Below are 26128 nucleotides of genomic sequence, written 5' to 3'. Positions count from 1 at the left end.
TTACAATAGATAATAAACACAATAGGGCAGTAAGGTGTCAGTCCAGACTCTGGGTTTTGAGGAGTCTGATAGCTTGGGGGAAGAAACAGTTACGTCGCCTGCTTGTGAGAGCCCGAATGCTTCGGTGCCTTTTCCCAGACGGCAAGAGGGAGAAGAGATTGTATGAGGGGTGCGTGGGGTTCTTCATAATGCAGTTTGCTTTGTGGATGCAGCATGTAGTGTGAATGTCTGTGATGGTGGGAAGAGAGACCCTGATGATCTTCTCAGCTGACCTCACTATCCAAGTGTTCCAATCAGTGAGATGAGATTGGAGGTGTGGGTTGTAGGGTTGCTCTGACACATAAAAAAGACACACAAAGTCAGCTTACTGACAGAGCCTGCTCTTATCAAGAAGGAAGATGTACACCATGCCTTAATCAAAAGAACTTTCAGAGGACCTTAGATGAATTGTAGAGATGTATAAAGCTGGAAAAGGCTACAAAAGCATTTCTAAAGACCTGATTGTTCCTCAGTCCACAGTATGGGAAATTGTTTACAAATGGAGGAAACTCAGTACTGTTGCTACTCTCCCTAGGAGTGGGCATCCTGCAAAGATCAAACCAAGAGCACAAGATGCAATGTTGAAGGAGGTGAAAAAGAACCCAAGGGTAACAGTAAAAGACCTGCAGAAATCTCTAGAATTTGCTATAGTCTCTGTTCAAATGGCCACTATAAGAAAAACACTAAACAAGAATCAAGTCTTGACGAAGGGTCTCAGCCCAAAACATCGGCAGTGCTTCTCCCTATAGATACTGCCTGGCCTGCTGTGTTCCACCAGCATTTTATGTGTGTTGTTTGAATTTCCAGCATCTGCAGATTTCCTCGTGTTTGAACAAGAATCATGTTTGTGGAAGGACATCAAAGAGGAAACCACAACTCTCCAAAAAAAAACATTACTGCACATCTCAAGTTTGCAAAAGACCACCTGGATGTTCTGCAATTCTTCTGAGACAATGTTCTGTGGACAGATGAGACAAAAGTTGACCTTAATCCTATAGAAATGTTGTGAAAGGACCTGAAGCAAGCAGTTCATACAAGGAAACCCCACCAACATCCCAAAGTTGAAGCAATTTTGGAAGGATGAATGGTCTAAAATTCCTCAGTCGATGTGCAGGGCTGAGCAACAGTTACCGAAAATGTTTGGTTGAAGTTATTGCTGTACGGGGGGGGGGGGGGGGGGTCACACCAGTTACTGAAAGCAAAGGTTCACATACTTTTTCAATAGATACATAGAGAAAATTCTAAAAGGTTCACAAACATTCTAGCATCACTGTATTCTTCCTCCCCTCCCCCAGCTTCTTGCTCTAACTGCTCATCTTTTTTTCCCAGACTTAATGAAGGGCCTCAGCCTGAAACATCCATTGTTTACTCGCTTCCATAGATGCTGCCTGGCCTGCTAAGTTCCTACAGCATTTTGTGTGAGCTCTTTAGAATGTTGTCTTTCAGCCCAGATGGAACTTTATCATTCAGCTTAATCCATGTCAAGATTTATTTTAACAACCATTGAATCACAAAATGTCCCCTTCACAGTTTGGAAGCATTATCAGAGATGATGCACGGACAATGATTTTTCTGACTCTGCTCCCTTTATAATTTATTTATGAGGATCAATCAGATTATTATCAGTCTTTTGATGGAAGATTGCATTCCACAGAAGGAAACAGATGTGAGTTATGTCCATAATTAAAAATTTGCAGTCTGTGATCAATGAAGATTACTTAAGTTCACCAATAACAAAAGAGGGACATCCTTCGTAAATGAAGCAATCCAAGAAAATATGCAGTATGATTACTGGATTGTACAGGCATGGGCTGGAAAGTGCCTGGCAATGATCATCTTCAAGATATGTGTCTAACAAACCAGCACATATTTAACATTAATGTCATTGAAATAGAACTTAGACAGCTGTATATACAGTGGCATGCAAAAGTTTGGGCACCCCGGTCAAACTTTCTGTTACTGTGAATAGTTAAGTGAGTAGAAGATGAACTGATCTCCAAAAGTCATAAAGTTAAAGATGTAACATTCTCTTCAACAGTTTAAGCAAGATTAGTGTATTATTTATGTTTTGTAAAATTTCAGAGTGAAAAACAAGGAAAGGAGCACCATGCAAAAGTTTGGGCACCCCACGAGTTTTGAGCTCTCAGATAACTTTACCAAAGTCTCAGACCTTAATTAGCTTGTTAGGGCTATGGGTTGTTCATAGCCATTGTTAGGAAAGGCCAGGTGATGCAAATTTCAAAGCTCTATAAATACCCTGACTCCTCAAACCTAACAATCAGCAGCCATGGGCTCCTCTAAGCAGCTGCCTAGCACTCTGAAAATTAAAATAAACAATGCCCACAAAGCAGGAGAACAGACAACAGACAGACATACTTTATTGATCCCGAGAGAAATTGGGTTTCGTTACAGTCGCACCAACCAAGAATAGTGTAGAAATATAGCAATATAAAACCATAAATAATTAAATAATAAGTAAATTATGCCAAGTGGAAATAAGTCCAGGACCAGCCTATTGGCTCAGGGTGTCTGACACTCCGAGGGAGGAGTTGTAAAGTTTGATGGCCACAGGCAAGAATGACTTCCTATGACGCTCAGTGGAATGAGTCTCTGGCTGAATGAATTCCTGTGCCTAACCAGGTAATTATGGAGTGGATGGGAGACATTGTCCAAGATGGCATGCAACTTGGACAGCGTCCTCTTTTCAGACACCACCATCAGAGAGTCCAGTTCCATCCCCACAACATCACTGGCCTTATGAATGAGTTTGTTTATTCTGTTGGTGTCTGCTACCCTCAGCCTGCTGCCCCAGCCCAGCACACAACAGCAAACATGATAGCATTGGCCACTACAGACTCGTAGAAGGCTATAAGGAGATAGCAAAGCGTTTTCAGGTAGCTGTTTCCTCAGTTCGTAATATACTTAAGAAATGGCAGTTAACAGGAATGGTGGAGGTCAAGTTGAGGTCTGGAAGACCAAGAAAACTTTCCAAGAAGACTGCTCGTAGGATTGCTAGAAAGGCAAATCAAAACCCTGTTTGACTGCAAAAGACCTTCAGGGAGATTTAGCAGACTCCGTGCACTGGTGGTGCACTGTTCTACTGTGCAGTAACACCTGCACAAATATGACCTTGATGGAAGAGTCATCAGAAGAAAACCTTTCCTGGGGACATCATGTGATGTCGTAGGATCAAGACGTAGAAATCCAGCTCTCCCGTTTAAAAAAACCAGTAAAATAATGTTTAAGTGAAGAAAAGTTAGTAAATACCTTTTAAAAACTACTTATAAACTACTCAGGATTGTCTTAAGATATGCCTGCTAAACAGAAGCAGAAGAAAACTACTACTTTGAAGACAACACAAGTTGGAAAAGATTCAAGGCCGGCCACCATGAAAGAGCCTCGGGCTCAAGTGCAATTTACCTCCGGCGATACAGAACAGGAAACTGCGGCAACATCAACCGTTTCAAAAAAAAGAGCAACAGGAATTGCGCATGCGTGAAGGAAGGGGCATGCGCAAACACGAGCAACCCAAACTACAAATCCCAGCTATGATCGGAACTGGAAGTGAAAGTGAATATGAGGTGGAATCAGCTTCTCTGGATGAATCAGACGAAGATGAAGAGACAAAGAAGAGCAACAGGAAGAGATTGGAGGTGATATTGGAGACGTAAAAAAAAACTTTGGTGCAAATAATGCATAACTTAAAAACATTAAAAGTAATAAAAAAGATATTAACAATATGAAGATTATGTTTGATAAAATGATGAAAAGACAGGACAAAATGGACAAGAAAATTAAAAACTTGGAAGAAACAACCGGAGACACCATTGATAGAGTGAATAAAATGGAAGATAATATTTCTGCCTGGACATCAGAAAGAAAATGGTTGTTGGAAAAAGTGGATGTACTTGAAAATTTTAGCAGACGAAATAATATTAAGATTGTTGGACTTAAAGAAGATATAGAGGGAGAGGATCCAATAAATTTTTTTCAAAAATGGATTCCGGAAATTTTGGAAATGGAAGAAGGAACCCAGTTAATTGAAGTTGAAAGGGGTCACAGAGCCTGAAGACCAAGACCTCAAGTTGATCAAAACCCACAATCAATCTTGATAAAATGCCTAAGATAAAGAAAAGATCCTGAAGACGGCTGCCCAATGTGCCAGAAAGAGAAACGGGCCATTGATGATGGAAGGGAAAGCAGTTCTTTTCTATCCTGATATAAGTTATGATCTTTTGAAGAGAAAGAAGGAATTTAACTCAGCGAAAAAAGTTTTATGGGAAAAAGGTTATAAATTTATATTGCGCCACCTGGCAACCCTGATAATTTTTTTAGATGACGGAAAAAGAAGATTATTTTACTGATTATCAGGATGCGGAAGAATTTGCACAAGAACTCCCAAATATTCGCTAACCACAGCCAAAGATTTAAAAGTGAAACGGATTAAAGATGAAGACAGGGACAGTGAATGGAGTTGATGGATGTTTAAGGACAGAAGAATATTTCAATATATTCTTAATTATATGATACAGGGGGAGAAAGGTAAAAATTTGAAAAGTATTAATCGAGAGTAGTGATATTATTTTTTCCTTTCTTATATATACTTTTTTATGTTGCGGGGGAGCTTCGGATCGATTGCTACGGGACTCACGTGTGTAATCGTGGCGATTGCCATGACCCGTACAACAGAGGGGGGTAATGTGTTTTTTTTATTCACAACATTAGTAGGGTGGTATTTTGTTTTTTTTTTCTTTATAATCTATTTTTCTTTTATCTTTCTTTGGACAATCGGGGGGGGGGGGGGTGGTGAGACACATAGCAACATGGAGAATTTTAAAAAGATTCCCCAAGGTACTACACAAGTTGAAAGGTTAGGTATTACTACAGATTGGAGTAACCCTGTTTAAAAATAATGACTAATTTACTGAATTTTTAAAGTTTTAATGTTAATGGGCTTAATGGACCGGTGAAAAGAAAAATAATTTTAACATACATTAAGAAAATGAAAATAGATATAGCTTTTTTTTACAAGAAACACACTTAACAGATAGAACATCAGAAATTAAAAAGAGATTGGGTTAGAAATGTTATTGCAGCTTCATTTAATTCAAAGGCGAGGGGAGTTGCAACTTTGATTAATAAAACTTTACCAATTAAAATACAAAATATATTAATTGATTCTGCAGGGAGATATGTAATTATACATTGTCAAATTTTTTCAGAACTATGGACTCTTATGAATATTTATGCACCAAATAAAAATGATGTAAAATTTATACAAGAGGCCTTTTTGAATTTGGCTGATGCACATGACAAAATATTAATAGGTGGAGACTTTAATTTTTGTCTAGATCCAGTTTTAGATAGATCAACAAAGGTTGTTACAAAATCAAAAGTAGCAAAATTAACTTTATCATTGATGAAATATTTAAATTTGATTGATATATGGAGAAGAATTAATCCAAAAGAAAGAGATTACTCATTTTATTCAAATAGACATAAAATTTATTCAAGAATAGATTTTTTCCTATTATCAACGAATATTCAAGACAGAGTGAAAAATATGGAATATAAAGCAAGAATATTGTCAGATCATTCCCCCTTGACAATGACAATGATAATGATGGATAAAGAGGAATCGATTTACAGATGGAGATTTAATTCAATATTATTAAAACGTCAAGATTTTTGTGATTTCATGAAAAAGCAGATTCAGTTTTTTTTAGATACAAATTTACATTCAGTTGATGATAAATCTATAGTATGGGAAGCAATGAAGGCATATTTGAAAGGCCAGATAATAAGTTATACTTCTAAAATTAAAAAGGAATATATGGTAGAAATAGATCAATTGGAAAAAGATTACAAAATTAGAAAAAGAATCTCAAAGATATATGACAGAAGAAAAACAAAGACAACTTGTTAACAAGAAGTTACAATATAATACACTTCAGACATATCGAACAGAAAAAGCAATTATGAGAACTAAACAGAGATATTATGAACTAGATGAAAGATCACACAAGATTCTTGCTTGGCAGTTAAAAACAGACCAGATTTCCAAAACAATAAATGCAATTAGAACAAGTGAACATATAATTACTTATAAAACTTTAGAAATTAATGAAACTTTTAAGAATTTTTATTCTGAACTGTATCAATCAGAATCACAGAATGATAATGTCCAGATAGAAAGGTTTTTATCACAAATAACTCTTCCAAAATTGAATTCGGCAGAACAGAAGGGATTAGATATGGCTTTTACATTAAAAGAGGTCGAAGAAGCTCTAGGATCACTTCAGAGTAATAAATCCCCAGGAGAAGATGGTTTTCCGCCTGAATTTTATAAAAAGTCTAAAGATTTACTAATTCCTCCTTTTATGGAGTTAATACACCAAGCGGAAAGAATGCATAAACTTCCAGAATCTTTTTCGACAGCTATTTTAATAGTATTGCCAAAAAAAGATAGAGATCTTTTAAAACCAACATCATATAGACCTATTTCGTTGTTGAATACTGACTATAAAATAATAGCAAAAATTTTATCTAATAGATTATCTAAATACTTACCAAAATTAATTCATATGGATCAAACAGGATTTATCAAAAATAGACAATCGGCAGATAATGTAATTCGGTTACTTAGCGTAATTCCTTTGGCACAAAAGAGGGAGGAAATGAGTGTGGCAGTTGCCTTAGATGCAGAAAAAGCATTTGATAGATTGGAATGGGATTTTTTATTTAAGGTATTGGAAAAATATGGATTAGGAGTATCTTTTATAAAATGGATTAAAACCTTAAATACTAATCCCAAAGCTAAAGTAGTGACAAATGGTCAAATTTCAACATCATTTCAGATAACAGGGTCAACCAGACAAGGTTGTCCATTATCACCTGCTTTATTTGTGTTGGCGATAGAACCATTAGCTGAATTAATTAGAACGGACTCAGATATTATGGGTTTCAGAGTTAACCAGGAAGAATAAAATTAATGTATTTGCTGACGATGTTCTGCTTTATTTACAAACCCATTGTATTCGCTGCGTAAATTATCTTCTAGATTGGAAGAATATGGGAAAATATCAGGCTACAAAATAAATTGGGATAAAAGTGAAATTCTACCCCTTACTAAAGGAGATTATAGTCAATGTCGACTAATAACTCCATTTAGATGGCCGATAAATGGTATAAAATATTTAGGTATAAGAGTTGATAATGATATCAAGAATTTATATAAATTAAATTATTTACCATTATTGAAAAAAATCAAGAAGATCTTGATAAATGGATGACGTTACCAATAACATTAGTAGACAGAGTAAATGCTGTAAAAATGAATATATTCCCAAGATTACAATATTTATTCCAAACACTACCAATACAATTACTGCAGAAGTTTTTTCAAGAGTTAAATAAATGTGAGAGGAAGTTCCTTTGGAAAGGTAAGATGTCAAGAATATTGTTGGAAAAATTAACATGGAAATTTGACCTAGGAGGGTTACAACTTCCAAACTTTAAGAATTATTATAAAGCAAATCAACTTAGATTTATTGCATTTTTTTTGATGAAGATAAACTGGCATGGATTAGAATAGAATTAGATAAAATAGGAGAAGATATACCAGAAGATTTTGTTGATTTATGGGATAAGATAAATATTGATGATGAGATAAAGAAATCTTTATTAGCAATGAGACCTTTAATTCAAAATAAACTTACTCCTTTTACAATGGATAACTAGCTTTTATACAATTGGTTTCAAAAAGGGATTAGATATATAGGAGATTGTTTTGAAGGAGGTATATTGATGTCATTTGATCAATTAAAGAATAAATACAAAATATCAAACAACACTTTTTTTTGTTATTTCCAATTAAGGGCTTATTTAAGAGATAAATTGGGTCAAACAATGTTACTGCCGAAACCTAATGAAATAGAAACTTTAATACTAAAAGGAAAAATTTTAAAAATTATTTCTTGTATGCATAGTTTGATTCAAAAACAGGCAATTAAACAAGGAATTCATACGTCGACAAAAATGGGAAACTGATTTGAATATTAAAATTGAAGAAACAAGTTGGTCAAGACTATGTCTTGACGGTATTACAAATACAACAAATGTCCGGTTAAGATTAGTGCAATATAATTTTTTACATCAATTATATATTACACCACACAAAAAAAAAATTAAACCCAAATTTATTTGATTAATGTTTCCGATGTAATCAAGAAATTGGTACTTTTTTTACACTCTACTTGGTCTTGTTTTAAAATTCAACCTTTTTGGACAAATTTAAGAATTTTATTGGAACAAATTATTGGAACACAACTTCCACATATCCAACATTATTTTTATTAGGCGATATTGAAGGGATAAAACCGAAATCCTAACTGAATAAATATCAGAAAGAATTCATAAAAATTGCATTGGCAGTAGCCAAAAAGGCTATTGCAGTTACTTGGAAATCAGATTCATACTTAAGTATAGATCGTTGGAAGAATGAAATTTTTAGCTGCATTCCACTTGAAAAAATTACTTATAATTTAAGAGATAAATACGAAATATTTCTGAAAATATGGCGCCCTTATTTATAAAAGACAGGATTAAATATATAGGTGCTCCAAAGATAAAATTATTGGTTACCTGGGGAAAGAAATAAATATATATACTAAAGCTATTATGAGCTCCATGGAGCATGTGGGGATCTTCCGACATCCAGGCATTCTTCCTTTCTTTTTTCTTTTTTTTTCTCTTTCTACAGGGATATGTTAGGGGGGAGGGGCGAAGGGTTGATAATTTTTTAAACTTTTTTTTCCTTCTGTAACCTATTTGAAAATTCAATAAGAAAAATAAAAAAAAAAGAAAACCTTTCCTGCGTCCTCACCACAAAATTCAGCATCAGAAGTTTGCAAAAAAACATCTGAACAAGCCCGATGCATTTTGGAAACAAGTCCTGTGGACTGATGAAGTTAAAAAAACTGTTTGGCCACAATGAGCAAAGGTATGTTTGGAGAAAAAAGGATGCAGAATTTCATGAAAAGAACACCTCTCCAACTGTTAAGCGTGGGGGTGGATTGATCATGCTTTGGGCTTGAACATTTTACTGGTAGAGGGAAGAATGAATTCAATACCAGGAAATTCTGGAAGCAAACATCACACCATCTGTATAAAAAAAAGCTGAAGATGAAAAGTGGATGGCTTCTACAACAGGAGAATGATCCTAAACACACCTCAAAATCCATAATGGACTACCTCAAGAGGCGTAAGCTGAAGGTTTTGCCATGGCCCTCACAGTCCCCCGACCTAAATATCATCGAAAATCTGTGGATAGACCTTAGAAGAGCAGTGCATGCGAGATGGCCAAGAATCTCACAGAACTAGCTTTTTGCAAGGAAGAATGGGTGAAAATCCCCCAAACAAGAATTGAAAGACTCTTAGCTGGCTGCAGAAAGGACTTACAAGCTGTGATATTTGCCAAAGTGGGTGTTACTAAGTACTGACCATGCAGGGTGCCCAAACTTTTGCTTTGGGCCCTTTTCCTTTTTTGTTATTTTGAAATTGTAAAAGATGGAAATAAAAAAGTAATCTTGCTTAAAATATTAAAGAAATGTGTCAATTTTAACTTTATGCCTTTTGGAAATCAGGTCATCTTTTACTCGCTTAGTAACAGAAATTTTGACCAGGGGTGCCCAAACTTTTGCATGCCACTGTATCTTGCAGAGAAAAATGTCTAATTCACAGCAGCCCATTTCGAATTTCCTTCCCTAAGTCAATCAGACAATGTATACTGTTACTACTTCCTGATTTAGAAGTTCTGTTTGGGTACACTTGTAAGCATTCAGTTGCTCTTCAATTATTCATGTGACTTTTAATGTTGTGTTAGTAGGCTTATCAACAATAGTACCATGACCAAATCACTTGTAAAACAGACTGTCCAAGAATAAAAGGGACTCCAACAATAAGATGGATCCTTGAACTCTCAATCCACCTCATTATGATCTTGCACGTTATTGCTTACCTGCACCACACTTTCTCTGTTATCCTCTATTCTGCATTCTGTTATTGTTTTATCTTCTTCTGCTTCAATGCACTGTGTAATGATTTGATCTATATGAACGACATGCAACGCAAGCTTTTGTGGAATGGGAATTTCACTTTGGAAATTCAACTTTGAAGAACAGTTTTAAGCTGCTTTCACCAGTTAATCCAATGAAGAAAATTACTTAAGCCTTTTAATAGCAAAATAAATTGATAATCCCATATGTTTGAGGAATGAAAATTTAATTCCATAGCTGAGAACCATTGCAGTTAATTGATCATGAGTTTCGCCAAAGCAAACATCATCATGTGCACAGATATGCACATGTGTAAAAGATAGAATGTTCCTATTCTGAAGTCTCAGGTTAGATTCTGTACTTCATGAAGAAGTCTGAATTTGGATTTTTTTCTAATTGTTGGCAGTACAGCTACTGTTGTGTCTAGAATTTCTATGCCTATACTTGTAACCGTAACTTCTAAAACCTAACACTACAGTTGGCTGTTGGTAGCTGACTGAAAATTTGGCTAGTTACAGTAGGTTGTTCATAATTTACATCATTGCTGTCAGGCAAATAGAACTTATAAGTGTTTGACTTAACATTAAAGGGGCAAGATACTGTCTCAGTCAGTTTTGTATGTCTCTGCCAAAATAGAGTGGCTGTGTAATTGATGATTAATCTCAATTTATTTGTTCACAATTACATTTTTTAGGTTCTGATATTGATGCTGCCACTGCTATGATGTTGCTGAATTCTCCAGAACAAAGACTTCCTCAGTGTAAGCCACCTTTTATTTCTCTTTCTTTCATGGCTAGATTAGGTTAATATTGCCTGTCACATTTATTCCTACAGTCAGATTGAGGACATTTATTTGAAAATGTATAAAATTGAGTTGCTATCACTACAAAATAAATGAAGGCATCTAGGCATCTATTTGAAAATGTCTTCTTTTTCCTTCTACCAAAATAATCAGGAACTCCAACTCTCGGGTAATTGACTCCAAAGAAGTTCAAAATATCTAGCTTTGCCCACTAGGTATTGCTGATTAGCCATAGATTTGGTTACCCCAAGAGAATGCCATTATCAGAACCAAGCAAAAGAAAATTTGCACGGACATTGATAGCATGGACAAATGAATTTCATGTAAATATTCAGTTAAAGAAATAGCACCATTTAGTAAATAAAGCACCCACAAAGATTGCAATAAAATATTCTACGTTTGGTTTCATTTTTACTAAGAAATGCACATTAATTCAGGTATTTTGAGAAATAACAAACCCACTATCTTGTTTCTGCCCTCGTATATCTTTAGATTGAATCCTAGTTAATGAGTTATCAGTGAAGGTCTACAAATGTTTTTGGTAACTGTGATTTCAAAAGAACCAGCAGCCCAAGTGCGAGATGTTCAGGTGAAAGCCTGGGCAGTGATTATAGTCCTTATTAATCTTAAATAACTGGCAGAAGGATTAGAGAGCAGTTGAGAATATTTTTGTGCTGAGGGTTGGGTGGTTTGCCAGGTATTTCTGTACATCCCTAATTTTGTGGCAAAACATGTATTTCTTTTCTCCTGGATGATCACAAAGTACATCTAGTCGCCATTCCAACCTCATGCATGATGATTCCAGTTTATAGAGATTGAAGATTACCTTTGGAAATTTGGCCAACTAAGAAATGATGCATCAATGGTTTATTTTCTGGTATTGCAGCTATAATGATTGGAAGATTTTAGATAATACAATAATGTAATTTTTCTTATGTGAACGTGATCCAGTTTTCCATCAATAAATCCAGTGTTCCTCATTACTCTTAAAATATTTTCTTTAAGTTAAAGGAAAAGGCATTATTCAAATAATTCAATGTATAAAATCAAATTGTTCCCTTCTTATCAGCTTCACTAGTTGGAATCAAAATTTTCATTATTTATTTTGACAGGTAATTCATCTCAGCAACACAGTCCAGTGCTAAGCAGAAAACGTAGTCACAAACGTGCATTTTCAAAGCATGCCCCTATTACAGTCAAAATGACTGAAACCACACACAAGACAAGGTAAGACAAAATGTACTGTTACACAGTGGCTGATTTCAATAATTGGGTGTGAACATTCTGGGTTTTTATCTTGCTTGGAAAAATTATGAAAGTAAAATTCATCTACAAGAATCAGTCATAACAAGCAAGAAGTTCTTTGATCTCATTGTTAGGCTGGGTATATTTAGATGGGCTCAGCCAGTCCCTATGCAACTACATACGACATGGGCATTTATGGGGAGGAGTACAATTAGTTAGGTTGACAGCAGATTATATCCTATTTAACGGAGAACTGCTTCATAGAGTAATTTAGAAATTAGGTTATTGAGCATTTTTGGTTTTATTTGAGTTAAATTGTGGTAATATTATTAAGATGTTTTTTAACTTTGTGGTTTACAAGTTTCCATCAAAAATACTGGGAAATCATTGGGCAAAATAATTTATGCATTTCCATGCATCTTCCTCTCTCTGTCACGAAGATCACTTCCATCACTTGGCATTAAGGATGAAGTAGTAAATTAGATTCAACATTGGCTTCGTGGGAGGAGCTAGAGAACAGTAGTAGATGGTTGCCCCTTTGACTGAAAGCCTGTGATAAGTGGTATGAAACATAGAAAAGTAGAAATCTGCAGCATATTACAGGCCCTTCTGCCCACAATGTTGTGCCGACCCTGTAACCTACTCTAGAAATTGCCTAGGACGGGGGTCGGCAACCTGCGGCTCCCGAGCCATTTGTGGCTCTTTCACCTCTGTGCTGCGGCTCCCTGTGGCTTTGGGAAATAATTGGTCAGTATTTAATTAAAATGTATTTTATGTTAGTTTGTTAGCTTTTGAAATGTAATTCTAAATTTGAAGATTATGGTGATCTTGTACAATCTAAGTGTGGCGACACATTTCCTCACAATTAGCCAGCATTCCGGCTAAGGGAGATAGCCTACGGGGGTTTGTGAGTACGCGTCTTTTGCAGCGTCTGCGTCCATGGGGGCTGGGTTGAGGGAGGCTTAAAAGCAAGGCTGTTTAGTTCGAATAAAGTTACCTTTGACTGCAGTCTTTATTTTAGCGCTGCGTGTAGCGCTACACCGCTACAACGTGTTTTTTATCGCTATTAATATACATCACCACTGCCAATGCCTGACACCCGCCAGTGCGCGCTTTCTTTTAATTCTTCGATCCAAGGTAGGCTACCTATGTAGTAACCTTCAACCCAACGTCTTTTTTTCGGAGTTCAAAATGTTTTTGTTGCATGCAGAAATGTAATTTCGTTTTCTCTGCAGGAGTTCATCAATTTCATAAATGCAACACATTATAGTTTGTTTATACATAGCATAAAGGCAAAAAAAAAACCCGTTGTATGCAGTGTTATTTCATTTTGTGGCTCCCAGTGTTTTCTGTGGGAAATGGGTCCATATTGGCTCTTTTAGTGGTAAACGTTGCCGACCCCTGGCCTAGGATTTCCCTACTGCATAGCCCTCTATTTTTCTATGCTCCATGTAGTCAATGGTATATACCATGTATGCTGCAAGGTCCATTGTTGTTTGTCATCTACTGTATATTAATGATGTGGTAAACTGGGTTAGCAAATATGTGGATGACACAAAGATTTGGGATATAGTGGACAGTGAGGAAGGCTATGAAAGCTGGAGCAGGATCTGAACCAGCTGGAAAAATGGGCTGAAAAACAGCAGATGGAATTTAATGCAGACAAGTGTGAGGTGTTGCAGTTTGGGAGGACAACCCTCCCAACCATAACAAATGGTCTGTGCTGTAGTGCTGTGTGGCTCTATAAGATTAAAATTGTCAGAAATTTAAATAAGAGCAAAGTGGGTTATATTATCTATCAACTTCTCAAAGTTTAAATCTATATCCTTGAAAAAACACAATACTTAGAACATGAGGAATAAAAAGTAGGAGTAGGCCATGTGGCCCCTTGTTTTTTCTCTATCATTTAATCAGATCATGGATGATTCAGCTGATGTACCATTTTCTTACCTATCCCCGTCTAACTTGATTCCTATATTATCTGTCATTCATGTAAGATGCTAATTATTTAAAAACTATATAATATTTTTACCTCTAAAATGGCATTGATTGTTGTACAGATAACCTTCACTTTTACTCTTAATGGATTCTAGGAAGAGTTTTGGGTTATTTGTGCTGTTCTTAAGATGAATCACTTCATTGATATTTTATATTTGTGCATTTTAGAGAGAATGTGGAAACTTCTCCGTTACAGAAAGATGGCAAAAGTCTATCTGGCTTACCAATTATCAACAATGATCCAAAGGAAGATCACAATTACAGTGCAAATGGAACCGTCTCTCTTCGCAGTGAATCGAGGTCTAGTGTCTCATCTTTCTCCTCGGTGGATGAAGTCTATGAATTTATTCCAAAAACTAGCCGGCAGGGAAGTGATGGAAGTGAAGGTTTCCATAGTGATGAAGAGTCTGAAGCAGATGATTGTGAGAATGAGTCAAATAACTTGCTAGGTGCCAGTGCCTCTAATGTGTTACATTCAGCTGGAAATAGCTGCAGAACAATGCAGCATGAAGTTGATGAAGAACTGAAGGAAGCTGCTGGTTCACTTCTGCATCTTGCTGGGCTCTTCAGTCAGTAAACCAGTAAAAAGTGGACATGAAAGATGCTGAGCAAAATAGCTGGTCTCCTTACTTGTCTCCCATTGTGTGTCAATGTGGCAATATTCTTCAATGGAATCCTCGAATGGAAGATAAAAGCCATACAAAGACAGAGGTGTTTGTTCTTCTGCAAAAACTGCCATATGTTTGCACCTTTTCTGAAAACAAGCCGCTTTCTTTAGTTGTATCAATTCTTTAAATGTGGACTTTTAAAGCACCCACTGATTGCTGCAAGTCCACAGCACATGCGATGAATCAATCTGCATGTCACAGTAAGAGGTCAAACTTTTTTTGGTTAAAACTGCAACTGGGTGCAAACTAAGAAGATTTTTAATGAAAAATTGAATAGGGTTGTAAAGGGGTGATGGGGCTTTGCAATATTTTAGACATCTTGGAGATTGTAAACAGTATTTTCTAAAACTAGCATGTTGGTAAAGAAACTTAAAGTTAACCATCTCTCACTCTATTTTTTCCTTTTTTCCCCCAAATGTGCTTATCTTGGTTCTTAGTGAACAGAATTGTTGCCAGTGGCACAGCACAATTAAATAACCCTTGACTTCAATGAGAAATTATACTAACCGTTCTAAGGTGCTGACTTCACTGACATGAGCAGCCATCATTAAATACAGTTCTTCATACATAGATGAACTCAGCTAACCATATGACTGTGGAATATCACAGCAATTCAGTTCTCATAAATATATAAAATACTTAACATTTTACAACATGCAGCGCTATATGTGTTGGAAAGTGGTTTAATTTTCCTCCATATGCAGCAATTTATGATATCTCTTAACTGCTGTCCAGGCCATTTGAATAAATTCATGAAGATTGTGATGTTGCTGCACTTTACAATGGAACAAAGTTGAGAATGCTATGCAGTTTCTAATTTTTTAAATATGTCATCACTTAGTCACGCTTCCATGATTCTGTTAGACTGTGTTGGATATTTGCAAAAAAATATTGTTGGGAGAAGATTGGTTGTATATTTTAAGTTGTTCAAACAAAAATCTCAGTTGGCTATATTAAACTGAAAATGCACACATTGGAGTTGTATGATAGCACAGCGCTGTGGTGACTGTATTGAAAGACCTTACTATATCGATCATAACAAAGAGGGTAGATTATCTTCACATATTAAGCAAGCTAAACCTCTCAACATGGTATGTAATTTAGAATTTAAATCAGTATGCAAAACAAAAGCATCTTACTACCACTTTTTTATATTAAAAAGTTACTAAAAATGTTGAGGTACATGCTACTGAATCGTAAAATTCTAATGCTTATGGCAATGATTTATGACCTCCTAAATCCACTGACCAGAATTGAGACTTGTAATTCATTCAAATGTGTTTATTAATTTTGTTTTTTTAATTATGATGCTCCTTAAAAATATTTTTTTTGTTCTGCACCACACCATAACAGTTGCAGAGTTGGTCAGCTGTATATTAACCTTTACCAATAACTGAAATGAATATTGTTTTTCATCTTCACCACAATAAGAAACCACAAATGAAAGATCAATTTGCTGCAAAGCATTTATACTATGTTAGGACTGTACTATTTTGTGCATATTTTAACATCCTTTATTTGGATTGTTGATTATGCCTCAAGTTATGCAACCCTGTTCAGATATGGTCTGCTGTTTATCTTGTCTAAATATTTCTCAATATTCAGTCCTACTTACAGTTGCAGAACTTTTTTTGTGGTTGATTGTTATTGGGAGATAACTAGGAACTGCTGACACTTTCTCTGGAAGCTCACTTAGCAATGTACATCGGGATAATTTTATAGTGTTCCATTCTTGTTTAAAAAAATTGCATTGTTATGCATTGTTAATGTGCTATTGCTGAAGCAGGACCTTTAGAAAAATATAATAATGTAAATCCATACTTTCTGATAAGCTTAATTGTCATTGGGCAGTACTAAATCCAAGGGTTAGGATTTAAATTTAGTTACTGGCTTTTGTGGAACAAATGGGTGAAAGGAAAGGGGAAAGAGGAGAATCATATTATAGCCTGTTTCAACATACTGTTCACTTAGAATCCTACTTACTTGCATTTCCACTGTGCACTGCAACTTAACGTGTTGCTCATTGAGGATCACATAAATCTGTGCTTATCTACACAAACTTGGGTATGATTAAAGAATGTACTTCTTAACCTTGAGATTCAGATCAATAGTTGTCAGGTGGATCAGGAGACCTTTCAAGATCAGTCAGAGTCTATGTGACAAAGAGCAGCAGTAGATATTGTATGGAATATGTTGATATTTGTTGCCCGGTATTCCATTCCCAAACTTTGCCAGAGCTCGTTTCCTTGATTTGCCCTTTGACAACAAACCTACCTTTGCTGCCCACACTGGCATTGTTGAATGAAGCTCTACTGTATCTGCCAAATAACTTTAACATTTGCCCATGTCAGATGAGCAACCAAGAAGTACCAAGCAGATGAGGCACAAGAGATTTTACACAGATCTGAAATTTGAGCCAGTGAGTGTATTCTGTAACCTCTTTTACCTTGAAGTTGAATGGAAATTAAAAATCCATTTTAAAGTGACATTAAATTCACATTATAGAATCTCTTTGTGGATATGGAAGTTAATATTTTTAAAAGAGGACATAAAATGAGAGAGAACATAAGCATGCAGCAAATCAGATAGCATTTGCGGGCAGTCACTAGAAGTAAATAGTTAATTTTGTTTTATCCCGGATTAAAATTCCATTATGTGCCTCTTTTAATGAGTTAACAATTCAAACCTTTGATTTTCCAATCAGCATATGAAAGATCATCGACCAGAGACATTAACTCAGTGAGTTTCTGTACAATACAAGAAATGCTGAGCATTCCCAGCATTTTTTGTTATTTGAGATTTCAGTCACAGAATTTTCTCTCTCCACACTCAGGAGTTCACTGTCATTGTTTAACCTTTTTATTATCAATTAATGTGTTTGGGCCATCACATCAGGCTCTCTTAGGAGGAATTGAGTTGAAAATGATAAACATGGATCTTTTTTGAAATTGCAGCATTTAATCCTGGACATAAATGCTTATTTAATAGTGTGCTATTTTATGTAAATATCCTTTGTTGGAACATTTTCTAATCCTGTGCATTTTGGAGATTTGAAGAGAGATTCTTTTTGGGGAAGTGTCAATGGAGGTAGTATAAATATAATCCAAAAAGTTCCTTCACTTAAAAGAGCAAAAGGCAACTGCCACAAAATTTAATCTGCAGTTGGTCTTACAGCAATATGTAATATATAGTACAGCGAACTATTTGTTAATAGTGAAGAACAGTTGCCTTTCTATTATTTTTATTTTTTAAAAATTCTCTTATCACTATCCAATCTGGAAGATCTTCAGTAGTTTCTGTAAGGTTCTGAGATCCTGTAAGACTAGCAAAAATACATGTCCTTTGCAAAGAAGGTGATAGCTGCATGTTGCATTGTATGGATGATGACCATGTATTTGGGGTGCTCAGCAATAGGCAATTCCTGTTGATAAACTGGCATATCATAATTAGTCTCTAGTTTTCACAAAGAAATCAAATTGTATGCGTGAAAAATTCATTCTTGGTTAGTAGAGCTAAGCCTGGGCAAGTGTAGCAGCCTCCAGTTATGCACTCCCCTGCATACTCAGTTCCTTGTATGGAATACAGTTAAGTACTATGACCAATGACTTTCCTTCTACAGATAATACAGTAGGGTATGTCCATTATACTACTACAAATGCTATTAACGTGTACTGGAGTTTAATTTGCTTGGTTTTAATTTCCGTATTTTCTCCTGAAGCAAGTTGAGGTCTCTCGGCAAATTTTGCTACAGAGCAGAGATTAAGTGCCCTGATAGTTAGTTCATTAAATTATTTTCTCCTAAGTAAGAAAATTGTAACACATACAGAGAAAATGTGGCATTATATCATTTACTATGTTAACATTAATTAAATAATTTGCTAAATGCTCCATTTCCACAGTGTCGAAAAATGCAATTTATTATCAAGAAACTAAATTTGAACAACTATTATTTTCACATTTTCCTCTTTTTTCCTGTATATTCTCAATCCATTTTTAATTTGGAATTAAATACTTATCAACTGTAATTATTACCTGGGCAAGGAAGCATTTCTATTATGCTTCTCAAATATATTTTTTTAAAATGTTGGAATACCTAGGATAGGCAGCTGCAAAACAAAATGAGCTATAGTTTCAAGACGATGACCTTTCAATAGAACTCAGTAAAGTTAGAAACGAAATAAATGAAATGGTTTCCTTTCTAACTTTTCAAAAATGTAAATGTGGCAGTGCTAACTGGTACAATGAATTGTACCAGCACAACTCCCCTGCGGTCTTCCCCCTTTTCTGATGTGTTGGCAGTAGTTTAGTGTCAATACAAATAGCACCTACTTAATCAGCTGGTTTATTAATGCAGCATTTTCCTGTGAGTGCCTCCTTGCCAAAGGTTGAAAAATCATTATCTTTATTTTCTTTTGGTTGCTTATAGAATGCACATGGAGTAGACTTTCTTACTAAGAACCTTGTAAGTATTTTGTTGCCAAGATTTGGGCTACATTGAAATTTAATCAGATAACTGAATACAATTCTTCACATGTTTATTAGGTGTGGAACCTATTTATAGCTTATCTGGCAATACACAACTATGTAAATAACGATTATTGCACACCATAATGTGGCCTCCTGCATGAATTTTCTTATATCATCCTACCCTTCCCAGCACCCCACCATTGCATTGTTTAATGTACAATGGTTATACAGAGCTACAAAATAAATACTGTTCATAAACAAAACATCAGATCAATAATTATTGATTAAAATGGCTGCCATAGCAGGTAAAATGGCTGTCAGTACAACAAGAGTAAAGATGATGTTTGTTTACATGTGCCTTTGTTACCCGCTGAACAATTTGAAATCTTCTAAACTAGCTATTTATCAATTAAAAAGAACTATTATTTGATTTGTTGTCTCAATGCTTACTTTCTGTATATGTTTATTGGCACGAATGTTTTGGTGCTGGGCAAATGCACGTTTCCCTCATTGGAATGGATTTTTTACATTGTATAACATTGGCTGGCCATGCCAAGTACTTTGTCTCGGCATACATTCGTATCTGAAGAGATACTTTTGACAATTGAAACGAAGGCCATAATTTCTGGATGGTTACAATGAACAGTGACTACATTAATGGCTTCAGAGGAAATGGTAGGAGCAGAAATTTTGTTTTGACAATTTTCTCCCTAGCACTCTCCAAAGCTGATAATTACTTGGATACAGTTTCACAGGTATTATCAAATTGATGCTGACAGCTCCTAACATGTACATTGCTGTAGCATAATACATAGAACTAGGAAAGTGAATTATAGCCGATTTCTTTTTCTTCAATAGACCAGTCTTGCTGAGCCTAGCGCAGCACTCCTTTAGTGATTCCCCCCCCCCACCCCCACTGAAAGCAGTTCATTTAGCACTGACTAGCTGCATTCTAGCCATCTGAGCAACAACTAAAGAATGTCTTCACAAAAACTGGCAACATTTACACCTAATCTCAAGAACAATACAAAAGATTTTAAACTTGATTCTTCCACAATGTAGGAGTGCATAATCAGCATGTTTACATTGCATCACTGGACTGGAACAGCATGCAGTTCAGAATGCAATCTGGTAGGGAATTTACAGACATGCTTGCATATGCAGGATAGAGCTATTTTGCTCCCAAACCAGCACTGTGATTACCGTTGGCCTTCAATTTGCTGTAGCAAATAGATCTCTGTTCAGATGCCTGCAATGGCCAAAAACAAAAATCATCCACAGTGAATATAGCAGCTGTCATGTAAAACAAAGGACTGCCAAAAATTCTTTCCTGATCCTAAATGTGTTTATTTTAATTGGCAGTGAAGCCAAAGGTGATTCTCTCACTTGAGTGAATCTCTTTTTCATTATTTGTGCTTCTGCACGAGGTTGCAGGTGAAATTGCTATATACTTTTGTGGGAATTAACAGCAATTGCCATTTCTCTTTAAGGAGATGGTATCAAGTTTGAGACTGTTAGAAATAACCCAATAGCCACAACAGGTCACTAATAGGGTAGGATCATGAATAGCTATCATGATGTCTCTTTTCAGTCCAACCATTCTAGCTTGAGTTGCGGTGTATGGTATTAAATATGGAGCCCTTTTTCTCCCCTTTGAAATGATTCAGAGTTTTAAATTTTCCATCCAAGGTTTTCAAAATCTAAAACTCGTTGCCCATTAAAGTGAGAAGCCATGTCTGGGATGTGTCTCTAAGAATTAATTGCTTGAATGTGCATGTTTTTATGATCTGAGATTTGTTCCAACACCTCTTCTGATGTTTTGTAATGGTGAAAACCCTTCTCAACATATTGCCAATGGAACAAATGCAATGGGACAAAGTTAGTATATTTTGCATTCTGTGATTTCAATGAACAAAATTGGCAAAGCTGATGTTTACCACGGTTTCTTACTGCCAGAACTGTAAATCTGAAAACATTTGGCTTTGTTAAACATTGATATTTTATTCATCAAACTAGCATTGGCTTGGCCTGACATTATGTGAGTTATATCTTTATTCTATTTTGTTGAATGTTACATGCAGTAAAACTGAATGGTGCTTGGGTTGGTATAGGATAATAAAACACTTTTAAGCTAAACTAGTAGTTAAATGGATTGAAAACTTGAAACTCAAGAGATAAAGCAATTGTAAGGATGTAAAATGTTTTTTCAATACTTCCTGTAATTATACTTTCTAACCAAAAATACCTGCTGAAAATTTAATATGCCAACATAACTGGTTTGTTTCTTTGATTAATCAGCAAATAATTGCTTTTTGCATAATGGGGGAAGGGAAAGAAATGTGTGACTTCCTGTGTTAGAAAATGTGCTGATTGCCTTGTGCCTACAGTGTAATTTTTTTCAACAAAACCTTTTGCCAATTTGATTCTTTCCAACAAAGGTTGTTGGATTTTATGTTTTAAAAGTTTAATTTTACCACACAAAACATGTATGTTACCCTTTGTTATTAAAAATGCTTATTTTCACCAAAGATGCACAACTTGCATTCATATGGAATTACTGAATAAACCTTTTTAGTTTGCAAGTTTCTGGCTATGTTCCTGTATTCCTAAATTTATTCATATAAGTTGTATACTTTGGTAAATATATTAAATTGGTTTATTGCTATCACATGTACCGATGTACAGTGGGAAAAACTTGTATTGCACACTATTCATACAGATCAGTTTATTACAACAGTGTATTGAGGGAGTAGAAGATAAAACAATAACAGAATGAAGTGTTATAGTTACAGAGAAAGTGCACTGCAGGTAGACAATAAGGAACAAGGTCATAACAAGATAGATTGTGAAGTCAAGAACCCATCTTATACAAGAGAACTATTCAGTTAGTCTAGAAGCTGTCCTTGAGCCTGGTGGTGCATGCTTTTAGGCTTCTGTATTCTGCTCGATGGTAAGGGGTAGAATAGAGAATATCAGGTGGGAGAGGTCTTTGATTATAGTGGTTGTTTTCCTGAGGCAGCAAAAAGGTTTAGATGGAATCTGTGGAGGGGAGGATGATTTCCACGATGGGCTGAGCTGTTTCAATTAAGTCTCTGTAGCTTCTTGCAGTCATGGGCATACCAAGCTGTGATACATCTAGATAGGATGCTTTCAATGTGCATTGATTAAAAATTGGTCAGGGTCGACAGGGACATGTCAAATTTATTCATCCTGAGGAATGAGGAAGTAGAGGCACTGGTGAGCTTTCTTGGCTGTGGTTTCTATGAGGTTGAATCAGGTCATGCTGTTGTTGATGTTCACTCCAAGGAACTTGAAGCTCTGAATCCTATTCACCTCAGCATTGTTACTGTAAACAGGAAAATGAGGACTGACCCCTTTTCTGAAGCCAATAACCAACTCTCTTGTTTCGATGACATTGAGGGAAAGGTGGTTGTCATGACACCATGTTGCTAGATTGCCTATCTCCTTCCCGTACTCTGACACCATTATTTGCGATATAGCCCACCGCAGTGATAACATCTGCAAACATGAATCTGTTTTGCAGTCATAAGTATATAGGGAGTATGGGGCTGAGGATGCAGCATTATGAAGCACCAGTGTTGAGAATAATCATGGTAGAAGTGCTGCCTGTCCTTACTGACTTTTTTGTAAGGAAGTCAAGGATCCACTTTCAAAGTGAGGTGTTCAATCCCAGTTTCTTTGAAATTATAGTAGTGAAGTATAATAGTCAATGAACAGTAGTCTAATGCTGGTTTCTTTACTATACAGATGTTCCAGAGATGAGTGTAGGGCCAGCGAAATAGCGAATGGTGTGAACATTTTTTCAGCTGCAGACAAATTGTACGATTGTCAGGTAATGTGTTTAATTGTGTTCTGTGTTTACTTACTTCTGCCAGCACATTAGCATTGGATTGGTTTCAGGACCTGCTGTTGCACCACTATGACCAATTGATGTGATCTTGTATTAGTGACTTGCTCCAATTTGGTCCGATTTTCTTGTGTAGCAGGATCACGACTGATGTTTTTTTGCAATTTTCACACCCAGAAATGGAGATTTTCATTTCTCCTGATCTTGAAAGCCTTTTGAATCAGACATTCATCATGCATAATTGAGAAAAGGCCAGAGAGCCACCCCTACATCTCACTCCAGCAACATTTAACCTGAAGAGTGTGTGTGTGAAAATTATGAATTCTGTTATGTAAAATTTTACATGTTTTTCCATCATTGAAGCATATGATATACTCTATGTCAAGAGCTCACGATATTTTCACTGGTGAAACTAACTGAGCAACAATTTAGTTTTTGAATTACCCCATCTAAAATCGAGGAATCTCTAACTTCCTGACAAAATGTAAACAAATTACACCTTCTGGGACCCTGGAGGGGAGGGGAAATATGGTCAGATTATTAATCATAAATATTGATGATTTTTCTTTATCCATTAATAATTTGATATTTATTGATATGTTTGGCGGTTTTCAGTAAAGTGGTAAACCAGCTTAAAAATGACTTTGTTTCTTGACTTTTGTTAAGCTTTTAAGTGTTGATTAATCCTCAATTTTGCACACCACTTTACAGATTGGCAACACATTTAAACACAATTAGTTCTAATGAAAGATGCACAAAATGTTCATTTTTTTAACAATGAAAATACTGGTCAATCTGCTGATTTTCAGCAATTCCTAATTTTTTAAAAATTCTGATTTTGAGCAATTGCAGTATTTTGCTTCTGAGTATAAACATGGGGACCTCCTAAACTATGTTACTCTGGAATAGATAACTAGCCTGTCAATCTGGCTGACTGATGCAAAATCTACAGTGGGAAAGAATAAAAGTGAGGTTAATTTCTACAAGATATTCAGTAAACCTATGTGTACATATCAAGATTGTTTAATGTCATTTCCAGTATACAAGTGTAAAGGAGAATACAATAATAAATGGTAAAGGAATTCTGTTTACTAATCCACCCCCATAATTTTTCACTCTACTGGGCATGAGTGAATTTTACCAACAATTAGTTTAATCCTTATGATTGCTCAAATTGCATGCATCATTAAACCTGCACCTTCCTACTCCACTCCACCACGTGGAAGTCACTGTTGCAATTAGGATGCCATCTAGTGGTGTATCTTATAATACAGTACTGTATTCTGGTAGATCATTAAGAAAGAATGAACCCCAATTAAATAGCACCTTTCAGCACATCAAGATAACTCAAGGCAATGAAATAATTTTCTTTTTCAAGTATGCTTGCAGATTAGTTGATGATCTACCAGATTATGGGTATGCACAGTATGATGTCAATAACAATGAGATAAATGATTGTGTAAATGGTATTTATTCAAGACAGAATTTGGTATGGAGTCCCCTACTCTTTTTGCAGTGGTGCTAAGGATCCATTGGGGTCAGATGGAGCTTCAGTTTAATGTCTCAAACGTAAAATAACATTTTATATACTTTTTCATTACAGTACGGTGTTAACTGTCACCTTTAAATTTGCGCTCAAGGATCTGAAATAATGCTCAGAATCGCCACTAGCTGATTCCAAAGTGTGGGTTCTAATATGGAACCAAACCTAATGTGCAATTAACTCAGCAGTTAAGCTGAAAACCATATTAAGTAGCCAAAAATAATGACAGATCATTTAATGTATTGCACATTATTCGCCTAAGCTAAATATGCCAATACCAATTTTAAGACAAGAATTTGTCATCTGTATAACATACAATTTACCCTGTTCACCCTCAGGAATTAAGGGTATATTTATCACCACACCATGTATTGTTTGAGTTTGCTCAATTTATGAGCCAATCTTCCTAGTCATATTGGTTCCATGCCACAGAGAAAATTTATCATTAAAACACAAATGTGTCTCAGGAAGATGATGACAAAAACCAACCTAGGATGGCCAATTGACAATTATGGCACATCTAAACCCAAAAGAACATACTATGAGATTACTGGTACTTTTTGAGATGTGAAATGGCCTTAATTTCAAGTTTTTAAACTTTATAAAGCTGCTATGTGGATTGCAATGTTCCATTGTAAAATGCACTAAAAACTCATATGTAAGGCTCCATCAACGGTAGAATGTTTAAAAGTGCTAACATTTATCTGCATCATGTCTAACCAGATTTTTTATAGCACATGACATGTAGGACGTGTGCCATAATAGTGAATAAATATGAAAATGATAGTCTGAATACAGTTACAGGTTATGGCCAGTGAGTGTCATTATGGAGCAAAGTACATTTTGACCCTCTACTTTTCGACCTGCAGCCATATTGGTACAGTTAAGTAAAGGAGTCCCCATTGCTACTTTTTCAACCTGCAACCAAATTGGTACAGGTAAGTAAAGGAGTCCCTATTACTACTGTTCCAGCCTGTAACCATATTGATACAGGTAAGTAGAACAATCCCCCTTAACTACATTTCCAACCTGCAGCCATACTGGTACAGGTAAGTAAAGAACCATAAGACCAAGGAGCAGAAGTAGGCCATTCGGCCCATCGAGTCTGCCCCGCCATTTTATCATGAGCTGATCCATTCTCCCATTCAATCCTGCTTCCCCACTGTCTCACCATAACCTTTGATGCCCTGGCTACTCAGATATCTATCAATCTCTGCCCTAAATACACCTATGACCTGACTTCTACTGCCACCTGTGGCAACAGATTCATCACCCTCTGGCTAAAAAAGTTTCCTTGCATCTCTGTTCTGAATGGGTGCCCTTCAATCCTTAAGTCATGCCCTCTCATACTGGACTCCCCCACCATGGGAAACAACTTTGCCACATCCACTCTGTCCATGCCTTTCAACATTCGAAATGTTTCTATGATGTACCCTCCTCATT

At 35.9% G+C, this 26128-nt stretch overlaps 1 protein-coding gene and 1 long non-coding RNA gene across 9 annotated transcripts in view; one reads left to right on the top strand and one right to left on the bottom strand.

Moving 5' to 3' along the window:
- LOC132402731 (forkhead box protein N2-like) overlaps positions 1-21836 on the top strand; it is a 63150-nt gene extending 41314 nt beyond the window's left edge. For all 5 annotated transcript variants that reach the window (XM_059985700.1, XM_059985697.1, XM_059985696.1 and 2 more), the window contains 3 exons: positions 10789-10854; positions 12009-12123; positions 14308-21836. In XM_059985700.1, coding sequence (XP_059841683.1) covers positions 10789-10854; positions 12009-12123; positions 14308-14716 — 590 coding nt within the window. In that variant the 3' untranslated portion in view covers positions 14717-21836. The remainder of the gene's footprint in view (positions 1-10788; positions 10855-12008; positions 12124-14307) is intronic.
- LOC132402732 (uncharacterized) overlaps positions 1-26128 on the bottom strand; it is a 126524-nt gene that overhangs the window by 97501 nt on the left and 2895 nt on the right. The window lies entirely within an intron of this gene.

The sequence above is a fragment of the Hypanus sabinus genome, chromosome 12, assembly GCF_030144855.1.
Source record: "Hypanus sabinus isolate sHypSab1 chromosome 12, sHypSab1.hap1, whole genome shotgun sequence".
NCBI lineage: Eukaryota > Metazoa > Chordata > Chondrichthyes > Myliobatiformes > Dasyatidae > Hypanus > Hypanus sabinus.
Note: the sequence above shows the minus strand (reverse complement) of the source record. Positions and strands in the feature narration are given on the sequence as shown.